The sequence below is a fragment of the Canis aureus genome, chromosome 9, assembly GCF_053574225.1.
Source record: "Canis aureus isolate CA01 chromosome 9, VMU_Caureus_v.1.0, whole genome shotgun sequence".
NCBI lineage: Eukaryota > Metazoa > Chordata > Mammalia > Carnivora > Canidae > Canis > Canis aureus.
In genome coordinates, this window is record NC_135619.1 from 75,022,496 (window position 1) to 75,043,235 (window position 20,740).

The following is a 20,740-nucleotide window of genomic DNA, read 5'->3' on the forward strand; positions in this document are numbered from 1 at the left end:
TGGATGCTGCTCCTGGCTTTCATGGCTGGCTTTCTTAAAGGTGTCATCCATATTGGCTTTTTGGCAACCGCAACACCTACAGTGGGTCCCCAAGCCTCTTTGTCCTGCTCAGGTCTGGACTGGTTTCTCTTGGCTTTAAGCCAAAGTTTTCTGACTCCATGTCTGTCTCTGCTGCTTTGACTCTGTCACTTAGTAACTTACTCTGTTTTATGTTACAAAGTTTCCTTTTATTTAATATTTATTTTAAATTTATTTAATCATGAGAGACACAGAGAGGGGAACGGAGGGAGAAGCAGGCTCCCATAGGGAGCCCAATGGGATCCTGGGATCACGACCTGAGCCAAAGACACTCAACTACTGAGCCAACCAGGCAACCCACAAAGTTTCCTTTTAGTTAAATGGTTATAACTTAGCTTTATTGGACATGTAGTTTCTCACTTGATAAAATAAGATAGTAAATAATTAAATAGTAGAAGGTGGTATCTCTGAACATTCTTTAAACTGTAATAATGGATATTACACTACAGAGTAAATCAGTGTATTCTAAAGTTTTGAGAATTATTAAAGCAGAACACAAGCTGGTCATTTTAACAGTACTTCATCTCAGTTATTATCATTTTATTTGTTTTAATAGTTTCTCTTGTTCTGTAGGTAATCCTAATGTCGGCCACCATTAACTGTAAGGAGTTTGCAGATTACTTTGCTGTTCCTGTTCAGAATAAGATGAACCCTGCATATGTTTTTGAAGTGGAAGGAAAGCCCCATTCAATTGAAGAGTATTATCTTGATGATTTGGGGCACATTCATCATGGCAGGGTATGTTGGAGTGCATTGTTTCTTTTATGGTGAATGTACTTTTGTGTTTGATTAAACCCGTGCTCATCAGCTGCACAGATGTTTAACCATAGCAGAGAAGTCCAAACCAGGAGGAGATAAGTGAGGAGTCTAGAGAAGAGTAAGAGGAAGGAAGCTCTGTCATTTGTTGTTGTAAACTGTGAGTGTATGAACATCCACATTGTATATTCTGGTGAAAATTATTGGACTGGCTTTATACTTTGTTGATGAAAAATGTCAGATTTTGGTCATCTACAGAATGTAGATTCAGTTAGGGGTGGGAGGTAATTTTATTTCAAATATCATTTTGGGGGTGCCTGGGTGGCTCAGTGGTTGAGCCTTTGCCTTTGGCTTGGGTTGTGATCCTGGGGTCCTGGAATTGATTCCTACCTCGGGATCCCTGTAGGGAGCCTGCTTCTCCCTCTATGTCTTTGCCTCTCTATTTGTCTCATAAACACATGAGTGAATGAATGAATAAATAAAATCTTCTTAAAAATTTCATTTTGATTAAAGTGCGTATATTTTTGTATTTTTACTTTTTAATATTTTTAAGATTTTGTTAGAGGGGGAAGAGAGCACAAGCAGAGGGAGGGAATGGTAGACATAGGGAGAGGGAGAAACAGACTCCCCACTGATCAGGGAGCCCGACGCAGGGCTCGATCCCGGGACCCTGAGATCATGACCTGAGCTGAAGGCAGACACTTAACCACCTGAGCCATCCAGGTGCCCCTAAACTATTTCTTTTAGTATGAACTATACTGCTCTAGACTGAAGGAGGGTGTATTGTAGGGGAGAAGAACTGTGATAATGTATTCCTATGAACAGCTGCGGTTGAATCAAAATTATTTTTGTGTGAATAATACATTCACAGGTTTTGAAAATCAAAAAGTATGAGCAAGTGTAAACTATCTCCTTCCTACTCCTGTCCTCTGCCCAGCTTCCCTGCCAACAAGAGGAAACCGCTGTTACTGATTTCTTAGGAACCATTCCATAAATTGGCATGTCTGTATAAGCAAATGCAGACATACTGTTTCCCCTTTACAGAAAGGCAGTGCTCCTTCCATGTCCATCTTGCGCCCTCATCCACTCATATCTTTTCCTGACAGTATGTAGGTTCTTCATTCTCTATTTAGAGCTTTATTTTGTTCTTTCAAGTGTATATGCCATTCTGTATCTCACTAATCTCTGGTGTTTCTGGACTTTTTTTTTTTTTTTAATGTTTTACCTATTTATTGAAACAGAGCAAGCACAAGTAGGGGGAGGGGCAGAGGGAGGGAGAAGCAGGCTCCTGAGGAGCAGGGAGCCCAATGCTGCCCAGATCCCAGGACCCCAGGATCGTGACCTGAGCCAAAGTTAGACACCTAACTGACTGAGCCACCCAGGTGCCCCACTTTTTTTTTTTTTTTTAAAGATCTATTTATTTATTTAAAGTGGAGGGAGGGGCAGAGGGAGAGGGAGCAGACTCCCCTCTGAGGGTGGAGCTGGATGCCGGGCTCTATCCCAGGATCCTGAAATCATGACCTGAGCTGAAACCAAGAGTCAGCCCCTCAAGCAACTGAGCCACCCCAGTGCTCCTCTGGACTTCTCTTATTAAAAACACTGCTGCAGGAGAACAACTCCACACATGTGACAGACAGTGTATCTTGGAGGCCAGGCTTTCTCAGCCTTAGCAGTTGACATTTTGGGCCAGTTCCATGTGGTGGAGGCTGCCCTGTGCATTCGCTGTAGGATGTTTATAACAATATTTCTGGCTTTGACCTACTAGATAAAAGTAGGGCCCCCCCGTTGTGACAACCTAAGATGTTTACAGACAATCATGGGCAGTAAACTGCCTCTGTTGGAGACCCTTGTGTAGTTTATGCCTTTTTAGAAAATAAGCTCCTGGAAATGGAATTGCTGGGTCAGAGAGTTTACCCATTTATAGTTTTGATGGGTGGGGCCAAGTTGCTGTGTGTAGGAGTTTGACTCTTATTACAAACATCCGTGCTATGGACATGAAGAGTAGTGACTCAGTGAGTTGGCTGACTAGGTCCCACCTGATGGAAGAAGACACATTTTGTCAAATCCAATCACGTTGGGGGGGAGAGTGGGGATGGCCATTAAAATGTAGCACGTCTTTTTTCCCAGCTTTTTAAATGTATATTTCAAAAAAAAAAAAAAAAACCAAGAGTAAAAGAATTTTATAATGAATATCTCCATGTCTATCACCTAGATCCTGTAGTTCACATTTACTTTGTAGGATTTAAAAAAAAAAACTGTCAGAACTAAAAAAAAATGTTACTGTAACTAAAGTTGTATCTATTTAGATTTTACTGTTTTTTTTTTTTTCCCCCCCTTAATTTCCTTTTTCTATCCACATTGCTTTGAGTTGTCATGTCTCCTTAGGCTTGCCTGGGCTGATGGTTTCTCAGATGTTTCTTATTTTTGATGGCCCTGACAGTTTTCAGGCATACAGGTCACATATTTGTAGGATGCCTCACTCGGGAATTTTCTGATGTTTTTCTCAAGAGTAGACTTGGAGCTCTGTGCTTGGGGATGAAGACCACAGGGGTAAAGTGCTGTATTGTCATATTGTGACCACCAGCATGGCTCATCCCTGGTGGTGATGGCCTTGACCTTCTGGCTAAGGAGGTGTTTGCCAGACTTCTCCCTGTAACGTTACTGCCCCCTTCTTTTTCACGTGTGTGTGCATGTGTACCTTCTGTACATTTGGTTGGTTGGTTTGCTCATTGCCTCTCAGCCCTGCTGAGATGTAAATAGGGTAAGGAGGAACATGTCTTCTTTGCTCTTTGGAAACCAGTCACCAAATGCAGTCCAGATTCAAGGTGGAGGGGAAAGGGCACTTGTCACATTTAAAAATCTTACATTAAAAAAATATATATATTTCTGCATTTTCTGACCCATTCTGGAATGTGAGAGTAGCCATGGTTTACAAGTCTCTCTAACTGGCCGTTAAGTGTTGGAATCATTTAGATGATTGCTTACGGATTTGCTGAGGAGTTGTCAGGCCTGAGCTTTGCCCTCTAAGCCCCTGTGGCCCGGGCAGCCAGGGCTGCTCACCATCCTGTGGCTTTTGTGTTCCACAGACTGGAGAATACCTGGTGTTCATGTTCTATACCAAATATCCTGTTTGTGGTACTTAATAGGTGCTCAGTAAACATTTCAGTGAATGAACAATCAAGACCTAACCAGATATTAACTTGTAAGCCTTACCAAAGTGGTGGGGTTTTTTTAATTGAAGTTCGATTTGCCAGCATGTAGTATAACATCTAGTGCTCATCCCATCAAGTGCCTTCCTCAGTGCCTGTTACCCTGTTACTCCAACCCCCCAGCCCACCTCCTCTTCCACAACCTTGTTCATTTCCTAGAGTTAGGAGTCTCCCATGGTTTGTCTCCCCCAAAGTGGTGTTTTGAATAGATTCTGCTACATGGTTTTTGGAGTCAGAGGACTTTTGTTAAAATTCTAGGTTTATTGTTACTACTACCGTTGTATTACCTGCACATACTATCTACTGCATTAGGAGAAGCAGCCTTCCATCCTTGGAACACCAGTTTTCCACCCTTCCCACCTTCTTAGGCACCTTCCCTGATTCACTGTTTTCCCCTCCTTGCATGACCTTCACCAGCTCCTCCTCTGTCCCTTTCTTGTCCCCATTTAAACAACTCTCTCATTAGGTCCCATGTTTCTCACAGCTTTTGGCAAACTGTGGGAGCACCCGGTGTTTGCCCTGTGTCCCTCTTTTTTTAAGATTTTATTTATTTATTCATGAGAGACCGAGAGAGGCAGATACATATGCCAAAGGAGAAGCAGGCTCCCCATGGGAGCCTAATGCAGAACTCAATCCCAGGATCCCGAGATTGTACCCTGAGCTGAAGGCAGACGCTCAAACACTGAGCCACCCATGTGTCCCTGGTTGTTTGTTTCTTTTTAAAAGTAAACTCCACAAGCACTGTTGGGTTTGAACTCACAACCCTGAGATCAAGATTTGCATGTTCTGACTGAGCAGTCAGTCACATCCCTTTGCCCCCTGTGTCTTGTGGCCTGGCTCCCACCGCCTCTGCTCTGATACAGCAATGCCCGACATCACTAGGGACCTCCTTATGTCAAGAGCATCAGCCCTGAACTTACCTTGACCTCTCTGTAACATTCAGGACTGTTGGCCACTTTGATTTTCTTGGAAGTCATCCTTCCTTTGGGGCCGGTGTTGTCCTCCTCCTCCTTCTTTTTTTTTTTTTTTTATTTTTTTATTTTATTTTATTTTTTTTGGTGTTGTCCTTCTGTTGCCAACTCTGGCTCTTTTCAACAACTTTTAAAGAGTCCTTTTCATTATTTATTTTCAACTTTTTCTGCTGAAAAATAAACCCACCCTGCCCTTAGAAAAATACATAAAACGTAAGTGTGCATTCTAATGAGACTGTGGAGGGAGCCTCCGTGACCTGCAGCCTAAGTCCGCAGCTCCCCATGTGGGGTTTTGGAACCATGCCCCTCTGCCCTTCAGCAGGGCTTTCAGGTCATCCTTTTTCTTGGTGTGCGGTAATCAATGTAAGGGGGATGGTGAGGATGGTGTGAAGCAGGTGCTCATTGCCTTCTTGCCCCATGTGGGTGCCCAGCTAGCTGCCTTGGCACCATTCGCTTCCCACCACCTGGAGTGCCCATTCTTGCATGCGTCTTGTTCTCCTCCTGGGACTGGCTGGCCTGTGGTATGGTGGCAGAGGTGTGGGCCTCCGGCCTCTCCACATGGGGCAGAAACACTGCAGCTTCTGCCTCCTGTTGACAGAGTCCTGATTGTTAAACACTTCAGTGCAGGAACGAGGGTCCCTGGTTCCACCTGTAGGAATAAAAGTGCTTCTCTCCACATCTCTATCCCTGTTCCCCACTTGGTTTTTGTCAGAGCATTCCGTCTTACTCAGAGAACTGGGAAAATTGTCTGTTGTTGGCCTCTCTCACACATGGAGGTAGACAAGTTCAGCAGTGGATCGATGGGCCTGGAACCTACTCCTTTGTCCTTCCTTTGTTACCTGAAGTCTGCTTGGAGAAAGCTTGGCCATGTTTGGTATCTTAGTTTGTGTTTAAACAATATTCTTTGGGCTTGGCTCCTAGAACTAGGTGAAGTTACTTTTGAATTGATGGCATGTTTTTTCTGCAGTTTGTGTGTAGGAAATAAGTTCTAGATGGTTGTGAATGCCACATTGGAGTTTGTGAAAATTGTACTTTTTTTATATTTCTATTTTATACAATTGTATTACAGTTATTGTTTGGATAAAATATAAAATGATTTCAAGTAAAGGTTGAACAAGAATGGATTTATTAGGCATGCTTCTTCACAATTATTAAGTAAAAGTCAGTTTGTCATATTTACATTAGTAGGATTGTAATAATGAAAATTGATTTATTACTACTTGACTCAATTTACTCTAAAAATTGGAAAAAAAGGTTTGTATTTGTGGCTACCTTTAAACTACTACCTTTTAAAAAATATTTTTATTTATTTTTATTTTTTTAATTTATTTATGATAGTCATACACACACAGAGAGAGAGAGAGAGAGGGAGGCAGAGACATAGGCAGAGGGAGAAGCAGGCTCCATACACCGGGAGCCCGACGTGGGATTCGATCCCGGGTCTCCAGGATCGCGCCCTGGGCCAAAGGCAGGCGCTAAACCACTGCGCCACCCAGGGATCCCTACCTTTTTAAAAAAAAAAAAAAAAAAAGATTTGATTTATTCATGAGAGAGACAGAAAGAGAGGCAGAGACACAGGCAGAGGGAGAAGCAGGATCCCTGCAGAGAGTCTGATGCAGGACTTGATCCCTGGATCCCCCGGGATCACAGCCTGGGCCAAGGGCAGGTGCTCAACCACTGAGCCACCCAGGTGCCCTCTACTTGTAGACTTCTGATGTGTCCTTCACAAAGTCAAATACAATGCCTTGTATATATACTTGATAAGTAAAATGATTAAATAAAGCCTTCTTACTCATGGTGCAAGAAAACCCAATGTGGCTATGAAATTTATTTTGTGGAAATTATGCCACAACCATTGTTTGTGCAGGATATGGTAGAGAGAAAAGAGTCTTATGCAGTGGTGGTCTTGGTCCCATGAAGCTATTAGCTCAGAACAGTGATGCCACCTCCATTAAGATGACCTCTAGCATTCTGCAGAGCTACCTGTAGGGCAGTTTTAAGTTAGCCGGGCTCAGTGTGGATTTGTTTTAACACACAGTATGGAAAGAGCCCAGATGTCCATTGACAGATGAATGGATAAAGGTGATATGCTATATGTTCACAATGGAATATTACCCAGCTGTCAAAAAGGATAAATGCTTAGCATTTACAGTGACATGGACAGAATGTTGAGTGAAATAAGTCCATCAAAAAAAGTCCATCAGAGGCAATTATATGATTCTACTCATATGTGGAATATAAGAAATAAAACAGGATCATCGGGGAAGGGAGGGAAAAATAAAATAAGACAATCAGAGAGGGAGTGAAATCATAAGAGACTCTTAATCATAGGAAACAAACTCTAAGGGTTGCTGGAGGGGAGAGGGATGGAGGGATGGAGTAAATGGGTGATGGGCATGAAGGAGGTCACGTGATGTGATGAGCACTGGGTGTTCTATGCAGCTGATGAGTCACTGAACTCTACTTCTGAAACTAATATACTATATATTAATTGAACTTAAATTAAAAAATGTAAAAAAAATAAAAGTAGTTTAGTGATCTCCTAAACCTTGGCAGATAGATGACATGGTTATATTCTTACTGTAAGTTGGCAGAGGTACATGGGATATTACCTGTTCTTAGTCCTTATAATTATGATGGTGTTGACATCTCAGGATTTTCCATTTAACAGGGGAGGAATGCTGGCGCTAGGATCAGAAACTCCTCTGGGTTCCATACACATTTGGAGCAACTTACTCTGTCTTCAAACTAGATTTCCAGATACACATTTCACTTCTATGTGTTTGGACTCTGACTCTATTCTTGGTCCAGTGACGGGTCAAGGATGTACTAGTATGTACTGTTTATGTTGAGAGCCTTGAGTAGAGCTTGACACTTAGCACATGCTATTCTCCTGGCTGCAAATGATATTCTTATTTGTCACAGTGATGTATTAAGGGATCACCCTTCCAACCCCAGAATCCCCTTGTAATCTTGTTCTGATATTCCAGCCTTTTCTTTTCCTGTGTTTAGCTTTCTCCTCATGTCCTGGAAGAGCCAGTGATTCCTAAGAACATCTATGAAGTTGCTGTGTCCCTGATCCAGATATTTGATAACTTGGATATGCAAGAGAGTGGGTAAGAGATGCTCTACATGGCAGTGTACTTAAAGTATGATTTTTTAAAATGTGATATTCATTTAGAAACTTTTTAGTATTTTTATAACATTAAGGTATAAGTGTAGATGCTTTTTCCAGTAGTCATTGTATATATTTTAAAATAATGTTAGTACATTGCACGGTTGTTTTTTTTTTTATTTTTTTGATTTTTTTTTTTTACTGGAAATTTCCACTTTTAGGTAGTTCAAACCAAGTACAGTTTTAAGATGGACAGTTTTAGAAGCCAGTAATCACAGCCCAAAGAGGGAATGGTTTCCAGACGTGCCAAGTCCTGTGACTTCTAGTCTGAGGCAAAACTGAAGGGGGGATCAGACTGGGAGGAACTGTGAGAGCCTGTCTTTGCCTGGGTGTCTGTTTGGAAGCTCTGCTTCCAACCTCCAAGTAGGGTTCATTGTCACCCATTCATTCACTCGTTTGTTTAGCTGGGCCATCGGAGTCTGGAACATATTTTCCCTTAGGAACTTTAAGTGGTGGTTAGAGTCTGTAATTTAAAAAATATTATACTGTTTTATGGACCTTCCTGTGCTTGTTTTACTATAGTAGATAAATATAGTTTATCTGTTGGGAACAACAAATACAGAGAATGTATTGTCCACCTCCTCACAGCAACTGGAGCGTGACTGTGGGTAGCATGGGGAGCTGGTCTTACAGGCCTGACACACACACCCATGCCTCTCTCCTTTTACTGTTCCTTGCTAAGTGTAAATATCTGTGAAGTGTAAAGTTATTCATGGCCTTACATTCCTCTGGAACACGACCTGAAAGTGAGTCGGCTATAATCCAGTCTCCTGTCCTGTCCAACTTGCTTGCAGTTGTGTATTATTTTAGCTCCATTTCTGAGCTTCCACCAATTTTTGTTATTTTTATATCATCTTGTGTTTAGATTTACCCAATATATATCATTTTATTTACTCATCATTGTCTCTTGCATCTTAGACGTTCCTTAGATCATTTTCATTCTTCCTAAAGTACATCTTTCAAAAGTTTAAGAGTCTGTTAGTAAACGTTCTCAGTTTTTATTTTGCTAAAAATGTCTTTATTTCACTCTTGTTCTTGAAATAGTTTTGTTAGGTGTAAAATGTAGGTGGTTTTTCCTCCTGCTTTTTCTAATTTTTTCATTTAAATAACTTTAGTGAGATGTAATTTGCATACATTAAATACACTCATTTTTATTTTTCATTCTGTATTTTGATGATGTTTTCACAGATTCTGGCTTCTCTTACTGCAGTGAGAAGTCACCTTTTGGTCTAGTCCCTCCTTGCAGGAATATTTGCCCTTTGGCTCTGGCTGACTTGCAGTCACACTCTTAGTCTTAGAGGATCTGTGGTTTGACTTTTGTGAGCAGGTGGGGTTTCTCTTCATTGATCTTGCTTGAGGTTCGGCGGGCTCACGGAGTAGGAACATTGGTGTCTCTTATGGCACCTGACAGCCTTTCATCCAGTAGTGTGAGCATTTGCTGATGATCCTACCACATGGTGGTTTAATGTGATTGTTCTTTCTTATTCCCTGAGATTATTCTATAAAGAGGAATTTCCCTTGTATTACCCTGCTTCTTTCTTTTAATATCAGTGACTCATGGATTTTTTTCCTTTTAAATAGACTTATTTTTTTAGAGCAGTTTCAGGTTCACAGCAGTATTGAAAAAATTACAGAGTTTCGAGATATCCTTTCTCCGACACATGCACAGCATCCCCTGTTGCCAACATCTTGCATGGAGTAGTACCTTTGTTTTGATTGACCCATCTTCACCCAGAGTCCATAGTTTACTTTAGGGTTCACCGTTGGTGTTGTATGTTTCATGGATTTTGACAAGTGTATGATCACATGTATCCACCACTGTGATATCCTGCAGAGTGGTTTTTTTACTGCCCTTGCATCCCCTATGCTCTATTCATCCCTCCCTCACCCAGAACACATGCCAACCATGATCTTTCTACTGTCTCCGTAGTTCTGCCCTTATTGGGATGCCACGTAGTTGGGAATCTTACAATATGTAGCCTTTTCAGATTGGCTTCCTTCACTTACTGATAAGTATTTAAGTTTCCTCCATGTCTTTTCGTGGCTTGATGATTCATTTCTTATTAGCGCTGAACAAACAACACCATCGTATGGATTGACCCCAGTTTATTTCTCCATCTACTGAAGGACATCTTGGTTGCTTCTAGGTTTGAGCAATTACGAATAGAGCTATTGTAAATATCTGTGTGCAGATTTCATGTGCGTTTATGTTTTCAACTTGGGTAAATATCAATCAAGGAGTGTGATTGCTGGATCATGTGGCATATATATATTTTTAAAAGATTTTATTCATTCGAGAGAGAGAGAGGCAGAGACATGGGCAGAGGGAGAAGCAGGCTCCCTGCAAGGAGCCCGATGCAGGGCTCGATCTCAGGACCCCTGGGATCATGAGCTGAAGGCAGATGCTTAACTGACTGAGCCACCCAGGTACCCCTAGTTTCATTCCTTTTTGAATTGCTTATGTTTAAGTGTGTCTTTTGCATGTAGTAGAGTTGGGATTACTTTGTGAACCATTTGAAAATCTTTTTCTTTTGCTTATTGAGTTGATCTATCAGTATTTATTGATAAGAGATGTGTTTAGTCTCAGATGTGTCATATTTACTATATGGCCTTTTCCTTTTCTTTTTTTTAAATTCTTTCTTGAAGGGTAGCCCGGGTGGCTCAGCGGTTTAGCGCCGCCTTCAGCCCAGGGCATGATCCTGGAGACCCGGGATCAAGTCCCGCATCCAGCTCCCTGCATGGAGCCTGCTTTTCCTTCTGCCTGTGTCTCTGCCCTGCCCCCCACCCCCGTGTGTGTGTGTGTGTGTGTGTGTGTGTGTGTGTGTCTCTCTCATGAATGAATGAATGAATAAATAAATAAATAAAAATTCTTTCTTGGAAAAAAAAATAAAATTCTTTCTTGGTAGTTGGGAATGTTTATAGTTATGTTGTTGTGATTATGTATCTTTATATAAGGCCTGTCATCTTTCTCTTTGCATAGGCTTCTGATACTTGTTAGCTTAAGAAAATGGTCATTGACTTCTACCTGTTAGCTTTGTGGCAAACAAGGAACTTCCTATTTGCCTCCCTGTTCACCTTTTTGCCCCCCCCCTCCCCGCCTTTTTTTTTTTTTTTCTTCTAGAGAGTGAGTGTGAGCAGGAGGGGAGAGAATCTTAAGCAGGCTCCAAGCCTAGTGTGGAGCCCTATTCATGGCTTGATCTTCGATCCTGAGATCATGATCTGAGCTGAAATCAAGAGTTGGATGCTTAACTGATCCAGCCAGGCACCCCTCCCCCTCATTTTAAAAATGGCTTTATTGAGATATAATTCACGTAACATATAATTCACCCATTTAAACTTTACAATTTAGCAATTTTTGGTATATTCACATATATGAGCCACTATCACCACAGTCCATTTTATTTTTTTTTTAAGATTTTATTCATTAGAGAGACAGCTTTGTGTGCAAGTGGGGGAAGGGGCAGAGAGAGAGAGAATCTGAAACAGACTGCTGAGCATGGAGCCCAGTGGTGGGGCTCGATCTCAGGACTGTGAGATCATGACCTGAGCTGAAATCAAGGGTTGGACGATCAACTCACTGAGCCACCCAGGTGCCCCTCACCACAGTCCATTTTAAAACCTCTTTGTCATCTCAGAAAGGAACCTTGACCCTTTTGTTCTCTTCCCTCAGCCTTCTTGTTCACCCCCAGCTCTAACCAACTAATCAACCTTCCATCTCTGTAGGTTTCCTATTCTTGACTTTCATATGAATGGAATCTGATGTTTGATCAGTGACTTACTGTAAATTTTCACTTACTGTAAGTTTTCACGGCTTATCCATATTGTAGCATATATCAGTACTTTATTCTTTTTTATGGCTGACTGATAATTCCGTTGTATGGATATACCACATTTTGTTGATCCACTTGTGTATATTAGGTTCTCTTTCTCCTTTGGGCTTTTATGAATAATGCTGCTATGAAAGTTCATGTGAAGTACTTGTGTGGATGTATATTTTCATTTTCCTTATGTATAAACCTAGGAGTGGAATTGCAGGGTCGTACAATAAACTGTTTAACATTTGAGAAACTGTCAGACTGGTTTCCAGAGCATCTGTTATCATTTTATATTCACACTATAGCCCTATTTCTCCACATCCCTGCCAGTACTGGTTGATGTCTGAACTTTGTTTCCAGCATTCCTGGTGGGTATGAAGTGGTATTACACTGTGGTTTTGATTTACATTTCCCTAATGACAAATGATGTTGAATATCTTTTTATAAGCTTATCGGCCATTTGTATATATCCTCTTTAAAGATGTATGCATTTATATTTAGAGACATAAGTCCTTTGTCCATGTTTAATTGGATTACATTTTTATTATTGAATTGTAAGAGTTCTTTATGTATTCCATGTATAAGCCCTTTACCAGATACATGGTTTGCAAATATTTTTTCACATTCTGCAGGTTATCTTTTTATTTTCTTGCTAGTATCTTTTGAAGCACAAAATTTTTAATTTTGGTAAAGTCTGATTTGTCTAATTTTTCTTTTGTTGCTCATGCTTTTGGTGACATAGCTAAGAATCCACTGCCAAGTTCAGGCTTATGAAGATTTACCTCTGTTTTCTTCTAAGAGTTTTATAGTTTTGGCTCTTTCATTTAGGTCCTAAGTATTTGAGTTAATTTCTATGTATGTGTGAGGTCAGAGTCTGGCTTCCTTCTTTTTTTAAAATATATTTTATTCATTTATTCATGAGAGACACAGAGAGAAAGGCAGAAACACAGGCAGAGGGAGAAGCAGGCTCCACGCAGGGCTCCCGACATGGGACTCGATCCCGGAACTCCAGGATCACACCCTAGGCCGAAGGCGGGCACTAAACTGATGAGCCATCCAGAGATCTTCTCTGGCTTCCTTCTTTAGCATGTGTGCTATTTCACTTGTCCCATCGTTGGTTAAAAGACTCTTCTTTCCCCATGATATAGCATTGGCACCCTTTTCTGTACCACATGAACTTGATTACCATTGCTTTGAAATAATTTTGAAATTAGAAGTATGGGTGTTCCTAACTTTATTCCTATTCAGGATCATTTTGGCTATTCTGAGTCCCTTATAATTCTGTATGATTTTTAGAATCAGCTTGTCAATTTCTCCAGAGAAGCCAGGACTCTGAAAGGTATTGTGTTGAGTCTTGAGATCAGTTTTGGGGGAGTATTACCATCTTAACTATTACCATATTAAGTGTTCCAACATGGAACGTTTTTCTCTTTCTTTAGATTTTTAAAAATCATTTTAAACAATGTTTAGTAATTTTCAAAGTGTAGGTTTTGCACTTACCTTGTTAAACTTATTCCTGTGTTTTATTCTTTTTGACGCTAGAATGAAATTATTTCTTAAATTTTGTTTTTGGATAATTCATTGCAAGTGTAGGAAATGACAATTGATTTCTGTATACTGATGTTTTATCCTGCAACCTTGCTGAAGTCATTTATTCTAGTAGTATTTCTTAGAGTTTTCTGTATACAAGGTCATGTAGTTTATGAACAGAGATAATGTTATTTCTTCTTTTCCAGTCTGGATGTCTTATATTTCTTTCTCTTGCCTGATTGCCCTAGAACCTCCAAAGTAGTGCTCACCAGAAGCAGAGGGGCAGACATTCTTGTCTTGTTCCTGATCTTAGAGGGACGACAGCCCGTTTTTCACCCTTAAGTATGATGTTTGCTGTGGACTCTTTGTAGATAACCTTTGTCAGGCTGAGGGAGTTCACTTCTATTTCTAGTTTGTTGAATTTTATTTATTTTATTTTTTTTAAAGATTTATTTATTTATTCAGAGAGAGTGAGAGAGAGGCAGAGACACAGGCAGAGGGAGAAGCAGGCTCCATGCAGGAAGCCTGACATGGGACTCGATTCCAGATCTCCAGGATCACACCCTGGGCTGCAGGCGGCACTAAACCGCTGCGCCACCGGGGCTGCCCTAGTTTGTTGAATTTTAAATTTTATTTTATTTTATTTTATTTTTTGAATTTTAAATTTTAAATTTTATTATTTTATTTTATGTTATTTTTAAAAAAATATTTTATTTACTCATTCATGAGAGCCACAGAGAGAGGGGCAGAGACACAGGCAGAGGGAGAAGCAGGCTCCTTGCAGGGAGCAGGATTACACCGGGGGCCGAAGGCGGCACCAAACCACTGAGCCACCTGGGCTGCCCTATTATTTTTTTAAACTTTTAATGAAAGAGTATTAGATTTTGTTAAATGCTTTTACTGTGTCTGAGATAATGATGTAATTTTTGTTTTTCTTCTGTTGATATAATGTATTATATTAATTATTAAATCAACTCTGCATCCCTTGGATAAATCCCACTTGGTCATGGTATATCATTATTTCATTATGTTGCTGGATTTGGTTTGCTAGTATTATATTGAGCCTTTTGCATTCATACTTATCAGAGATCTTGGTCTGTGGTTTTCTTGTGATGTCTATGTCTGATTTTGGTGTCAGAGTAATACTGCCCTCATGAAATAAGTTGGGAAATGTTTTATTTTTTTGGAAGTTTGTGAAGAATTGGTATCAGTTCTTTGAATGTAGAATTCAGTTGTGAAGTCACTGGGGTCTGGGCTTTCTTTATGAGTAGTTTTGAAATTATCAGTCCAATCTCTTCCTTTGTTGTAGGTCTATCCAGATGTCTTTTTTCCTTGGGTCAGTTTCAGTAGTTTGTGTCTTTTTAGCAATCTGTCCCATTTCATGTCAGTGTCTACTTTGTGGACATGCAGTTGTCTGCTATATACCTCCTTGTTTCTTTAAAAGTCAGTAGTAATGTACTCTTTCATTTCTTAATTTTTTTTTCTATCTAGTATTTTGAATCTTCTCTTTTTCCTCTTGGTCTAAGTAGGTAAAGATTTGTCCATTTCATTCATTTTTTTTTTTTTTCTAAAGACCGGGTTTGGGGTTTAATTTTTCTCTGTTTTACTTTCTCTGTTTTATTACTTCTCACTCTAGTCTTTATTATTTCTTGGAGGAGTGAAGAAACAACGATCCAGGCTGTGCTTGGGAACAGTAAGTGCAGAGGAAAAGGGATGTGGGGTGAGCTACTAAGCACAACACAGTGGCTTTGGGCCTCTTGTCTGTTCCTGCCAGCCATCTTCCTGCTAAAGTGGAGGCACCTGATTTACTTGCCTGTGTCTTGTCTGTCTCTCGGGCTAGAGCATGAGCTACAAACAGCAGGGACTGCATCTGTCTTGTTGCCGCCAAGAGCTTACAGGGTGCAGAGAATCAAAGTTCTGATTTTATGCAAAGGAATTATTTTGGCGGGAGTGGAAAGGCAAGCTGATGGTTTAAGTTGTACTTGTAGTTACTTTTGAAGTGTTCTATTTTGAGAATCTGGATTACAATAGCTGAATTTCAAGGGGAAGTTTGGCAGATAATCAGTTTTTAATAGGTGAAAACTGGGAGTTGAGGGGCTTGGGGCCCCCTATCAATTGTGGGGCCATTCCCTGGGGCCTCTGTGTTTTCTTATGTACAAGACAGAACATTATACTGGATGGTCTGTAAGAGATTTTTGTGATCAGAAGCCTGCGCTGTGAAATAAGTCAATCGGAGAAGGACAAACATTATATGGTCTCATTCATTTGGGAAATATAAATATAGTGAAGGGGAATAAAGGGGAAAGGAGAGAAAATGAGTGAAAATATCAATGAGAGAGACAGAACATGAGAGACACCAAACTCTGGGAAACGAACAAGGGGTGGTAGAAAGGGAGGGAGGTGGGCGGGGGCGTTGGGGTGACTGGGTGACAGGTACTGAGGGGGCACTTGATGTGATGAGCACTGGGTGTTATGCTATATGTTAGCAAATTGAACTCCAATAAAAAAAAAAAAAAGAAAAAAAAAAAAAGAAACCTGCACTGTTAAAGTTCTGGAACAGCAGTGGCTATGTTTGCCCAGATTAACGTTTGTAGGCTTCCCATCTGTAACAGGAGCAAGACCTGGTCGGGTGCCCAGTTTGTGTTGGAGCGGAGCAGCGTGTTGGTGTTTTTGCCAGGTGAGCATCATACGTGTGACCTGGAATTCTAATGTCGGTTGGAGGCTGCATTTGTGTCCAGCCTGTATTGTGAAAATGGTATTCACTGTGAGTGTTTAGTCTTTTTAGACCCTGAGAACATGAACAGTGTGATTTTCAGTTTGATCTCTTACTATAACCTTTGTATTGTTAATGCAATTGATCACGAAGAGTTTAATTTTTTAAAAAATATTTATTTATTCATGAGAGACACAGAGAGAGAGAGGCAGAGGGAGAAGCAGACTCCATGCAGGGAGCCCGACGTGGGACTCCATCCCGGGTCTCCAGGATCATGCCCTGGGCTGAAGGCAGAGCTAAACCACTGAACCACCCAGGCTCCCCAAGTTTAATTTTTTGAAGGGAGTCTTACCACCTTCAAAATTTTCAATTAAATAATTGGTTTTGTTAAAAAAATGATAATTGGTTTTGTTAAATTTGCTATTTAAAGTATATGGTTATATACGTGAGGTAATGGCCATCAGTGTACATTCAAAGCTCACTTAATGACAGTGTTGTTACTGTGACACCACAGGAGTCCTCGGGAGAGTCTTTGTGTCTGTTTCTTAATATCTGGGAAAACTGGCTCTTCAGATACCTGTAAAGATTAACTTATGTTAAGTTATACTTTTTCAAAGTGATTTTTTTTTTAATTAAGTGGTATAGTTTGGTGAAATGTGTCAGTATGTCACATATTTTTTTTGTTGTCGGAAGGTAGAGATCATATGAATATATGTGCTGGTAGATTTAGAGAATAAAAAGCCTGAGTAAAAGTAACTTACATAATTTTGGAGTACAACATTTGAATTTACAACTTTGATTTGGACTGAGGAAACAACCATTAGCTGACAGTGGGGTGGAGTTGTATTTACCCCAATAAATATTTGTCAAAGACTGCTGCGTGCATAATAGCATACTAAGGAAAAGTTTGACCAGAGCGAGCTACAGTGCTCCTAGCTTAAAAAGTGAGGTAAATACCTTTTAACTGTGATGATTATGAGGTAAATACCTTTTAACTGCTTAGCATTGTCTGTAGAAAATATTTACAAATGATATTTTTCAGTTCACTTTGTTGTCTTTCTGTTCTGTGTTTATGTGAATGCAGGTTTGACAAATGTTTATTTCATTATGATCTTTTGGGAACAGTTCTGTACTAGTTTTGTAGGGCTGCTGTGATAAAAGGCTACAAACTGTAAGTCTTCAAACTACAAACGTATTCTTTCACTGTTTTGGAGACTAGAAGTTCAAAAACAAGGTATTGGCCGGCTCTGCTCTCTCTGGGAGTCTGTGTAGAGTCCTCCCTTGCCTCTGGCAACTTCTGATAGTCACCTTCCATCCATCCTTGGCGTCCCTCCTGTCTCTGCCTTCCTTGTTAACACGTGGCACACACTCGGTGTTGCTGTCGCTCTCCTTTCCCCTGTAGGGGACACCAGTCCTTTTGAAGTAAGGGCCTGCTTACTCCATTATGATCTCACCTTAGTTCATTATGTCTGCCATGATGCTGCTTGCAAATAAAGTCACGTCCTCTGGAACTGGGGCTAGGACTTTTTTTTTTTTTTTTTTTTTTTTTAAGATTTTATTTATTCTTGAGAGAGAGTGTGTGTCAGAGACACAGGCAGAGGGAGAAGCAGGCTCCATGCTGGGAGCCCGACATGGGACTCAATCCCAGGACTCCAGGATCACGCCCCAGGCTGAAGGCAGGAGCTAAACTGCTGAGCCACCCGGGCTACTCCCTGCCCTTTTTTTTTTTTTTTTTTAATAGATTTTTATTTATTTATTCTTGAGGGTGGGGGCTAGGACTTTAACATCTCTTTGGGGGATGCAGTTCAACCCATTCATCATAGGGTTGATACTTTAGGGTGATGGAAAAGCACGTGAAAGTTTTATGTATCAATAGACCTTTTTTTCAAAGATTTATTTATTTATGAGAGAGAGAGAGAGAGAGAGAGAGAGAGGCAGAGACACAGGAGGAGGGAGAAGCAGGCTCCATGCAGGGAGCCTGACACAGGACTCGATCCGGGGACTCCAGGATCATGGCCTGGGCCAAAGGCAGGCTCTAAACTGCCGAGCCACCCAGGGATCCCCTAGACCATTTTTTTTTTTTTTAAAGCTAATGATAACTTAGTGTATCTCTGACCAAGACTTTTGAAAAATGACTTTTCAAAAAAAAAAAAAAAAGAAGAATGACTTTTCTGGTAGTAAAATGTTACATGTTCATCATAGGAAAATTGGAAAAGTCAGTGGCAAGTAAAAAAGGAATATAAAATTGTTCAGATGGCCACACTTGCAGACACTGTTGTTGAAAGGAAAACCCTGGAAGAATGTGGAGTTTTTTTTTTTCATATTTTTGAGTTTCTAGTGGTCAGTGTCATTGTACATTTTTATTTGTAATGTAACTGGGCAGAGAGGATAAAAGGGTCAAATAACATGAATTGGTAGGGCCTTTTTTTGAAAAATATGTTATTTTAATATAAAGGTTGTTTTTTAGTAATACATCTCTTCCCCTCCCCCTACTTTTTTTCTTCCCCAGGTCTGGGTGAAATAAACTATATGCACGAACTTCTCACAAACATGGTTCACAAAAGGTGTGTTTCAAATGGGCTCTGTTTCTACTAACTTATTACTGTGTTGTTTCTGCCTTAAATAATTCTGATCATCTCAGTGAATAATCATTTTTGTGTGTTCTCACATATATCTACTCTTCACGGACATTTTATTTCATTAATCTGTTCCCTAGGTTACAGGTTTATCCACTCCATTCAAGTGTGACTTTAGAAGAACAGAATAATGTGTTTTTAAGCCCAGTTCCTGGGTACAGAAAGGTAGGAAACCGGGAGGCAAGTTGCAAGTACTTCAGGTACATTTTCCTTAGAGACTCTTCCAAGAAGGATGCTAATGCTTCAGCTTATTTGTATCATGTTTTCTGTAGCTAGTGGTTACTACCTAAGAATGAAATTGCCTGATGAGCCAGGTATGTTTACTTTTTTGTCTTCTATTTTGTAAGTTGATTAACGTTTTTTAATTTCCTCAACTTCTGAGCATTGTTGCTAGTGGTTTTGATGCCTTTTACTTTTTGGTATTTCTCAGATTGTGGGACTCTTCTGGTGCCTGCAGCACTGTGCTAGCGAATTTGGTTAGCACCCACATTCTCAGTCCTGGTTAAAGAGGATTTCTTTAATCTCAGGTTATGCGTGGACCATTGGAGTGTCTTATCACAACCCTTCTAGAGCTGCTTGAGATGATCAGGAACCTGGAATGCACAACCCAACCCCCCTTGCTTCCAGTACAAGTGTTCTGACTTTCTGGAGGTAGCCAGGACCTTGCATGGTGTCCAGTGCAGTCACAGGCCCAGCGGGTCCTCTTTGTGTTAGCTTGCTTGTGCTTTTTGCCCCTGGGGTAGTCCCAGCACTCCTAAAGCCCCATGTCTGAGGTCTGGGGCAGCTGTCTTTGCCTAGCTTCTTGCTTCCATTTTTTAAAAAAATATTTTATTTATTTGACAGAGTGAGAGAGAGCACAAGCAAGGGGGAGGGGCAGAGGGAGAGGGAGCAGACTCTCCGCTGAGTAGGGAGCCCAGCGCAGCTCGATCCTAGGACCCTGGGGATCATGATCTGTCCGAGCTGAAGGCAGATGCCCAGCTGACGGAGCCATCTAGGCACCCTTGCCTGTTGCTTTTAAGATCCTGCTGTGTTGCTGGGCTTTGTGTGCGAGGAATTATACCAGGAAGAGGCATAATAGTTGAGATCATGTGTGTGGTCCTGGACAGAGAGATGCCTTGGATCCGTCACCTGTCATCATGTGACATTGAGCAAATCACTTCTCTGAGACTTAAACTTTTATTGTTTGAATGCAGAGCAGTTAGGAAGGTTAATTAGAGTAGTAGGTGTCTGGACTAACATTACAGAAGTGGCACAGTGCCTGGTGCAATGCCTGGGTGCAAGTGCTATTAAGTAAATAGGTGCTGTTTGTTAAAAGCTTGGTTCATGCCAGCAGCAGTTCTAAGCACTTTACCCTTGTTAATTCCTATGATCTTCGCAACAACCCTGTTGGGGAGGGGGGGGCACCATTATTATTAAGTGCATGGTATGTATGAAAACAATGAGGTAAGTAACTAACCCAATGCCCCACCCTGGTGTAGGGCAGAGCTGGGAGCCCACCCTGCCCTGGTTCCCTCCACTCTCCTCCTGGATCCTTGATCAGTTGTATCTTGTAGAAAATAGGAAAACTATTAATTTAATTTAATTTTTTAAAGATTTTACTTATATATTTATGAGAGAGAGAGAGAGAGGCAGAGACATAGGCAGAGGGAGAAGCAGGCTCCCCCCAGGGAGCCCGATGTGGGATTTGATCCCAGGACTCCAAAATCACGCCCTGAACTGAAAGCAGAACTCAACTGCTGAGCCATCCAGGCATCCTGGAAAACAACTAATTTAAAAATTTACATTAAACTTTAAAATTTTTGAGCTTGACTTTTTTTTTTATTTCTGCCTGTTTCCAGTACATAGTAGGAATGTCAT

The 20,740-nt window shown here is 40.7% G+C and overlaps 1 protein-coding gene across 7 annotated transcripts in view; it reads left to right on the forward strand.

Annotated features, from left to right (window-relative positions):
* The window catches only part of TDRD9 (tudor domain containing 9), a 107,559-nt gene that overhangs the window by 35,769 nt on the left and 51,050 nt on the right, over positions 1-20,740 (forward strand). For 6 of the 7 annotated variants that reach the window (XM_077910766.1, XM_077910768.1, XM_077910769.1 and 3 more), the window contains 5 exons: positions 652-816; positions 8,027-8,130; positions 16,129-16,211; positions 18,757-18,811; positions 18,964-19,048. In XM_077910766.1, coding sequence (XP_077766892.1) covers positions 652-816; positions 8,027-8,130; positions 16,129-16,211; positions 18,757-18,811; positions 18,964-19,048 — 492 coding nt within the window. The remainder of the gene's footprint in view (positions 1-651; positions 817-8,026; positions 8,131-16,128; positions 16,212-18,756; positions 18,812-18,963; positions 19,049-20,740) is intronic. The other variant, XM_077910764.1, reaches the window with a different exon arrangement.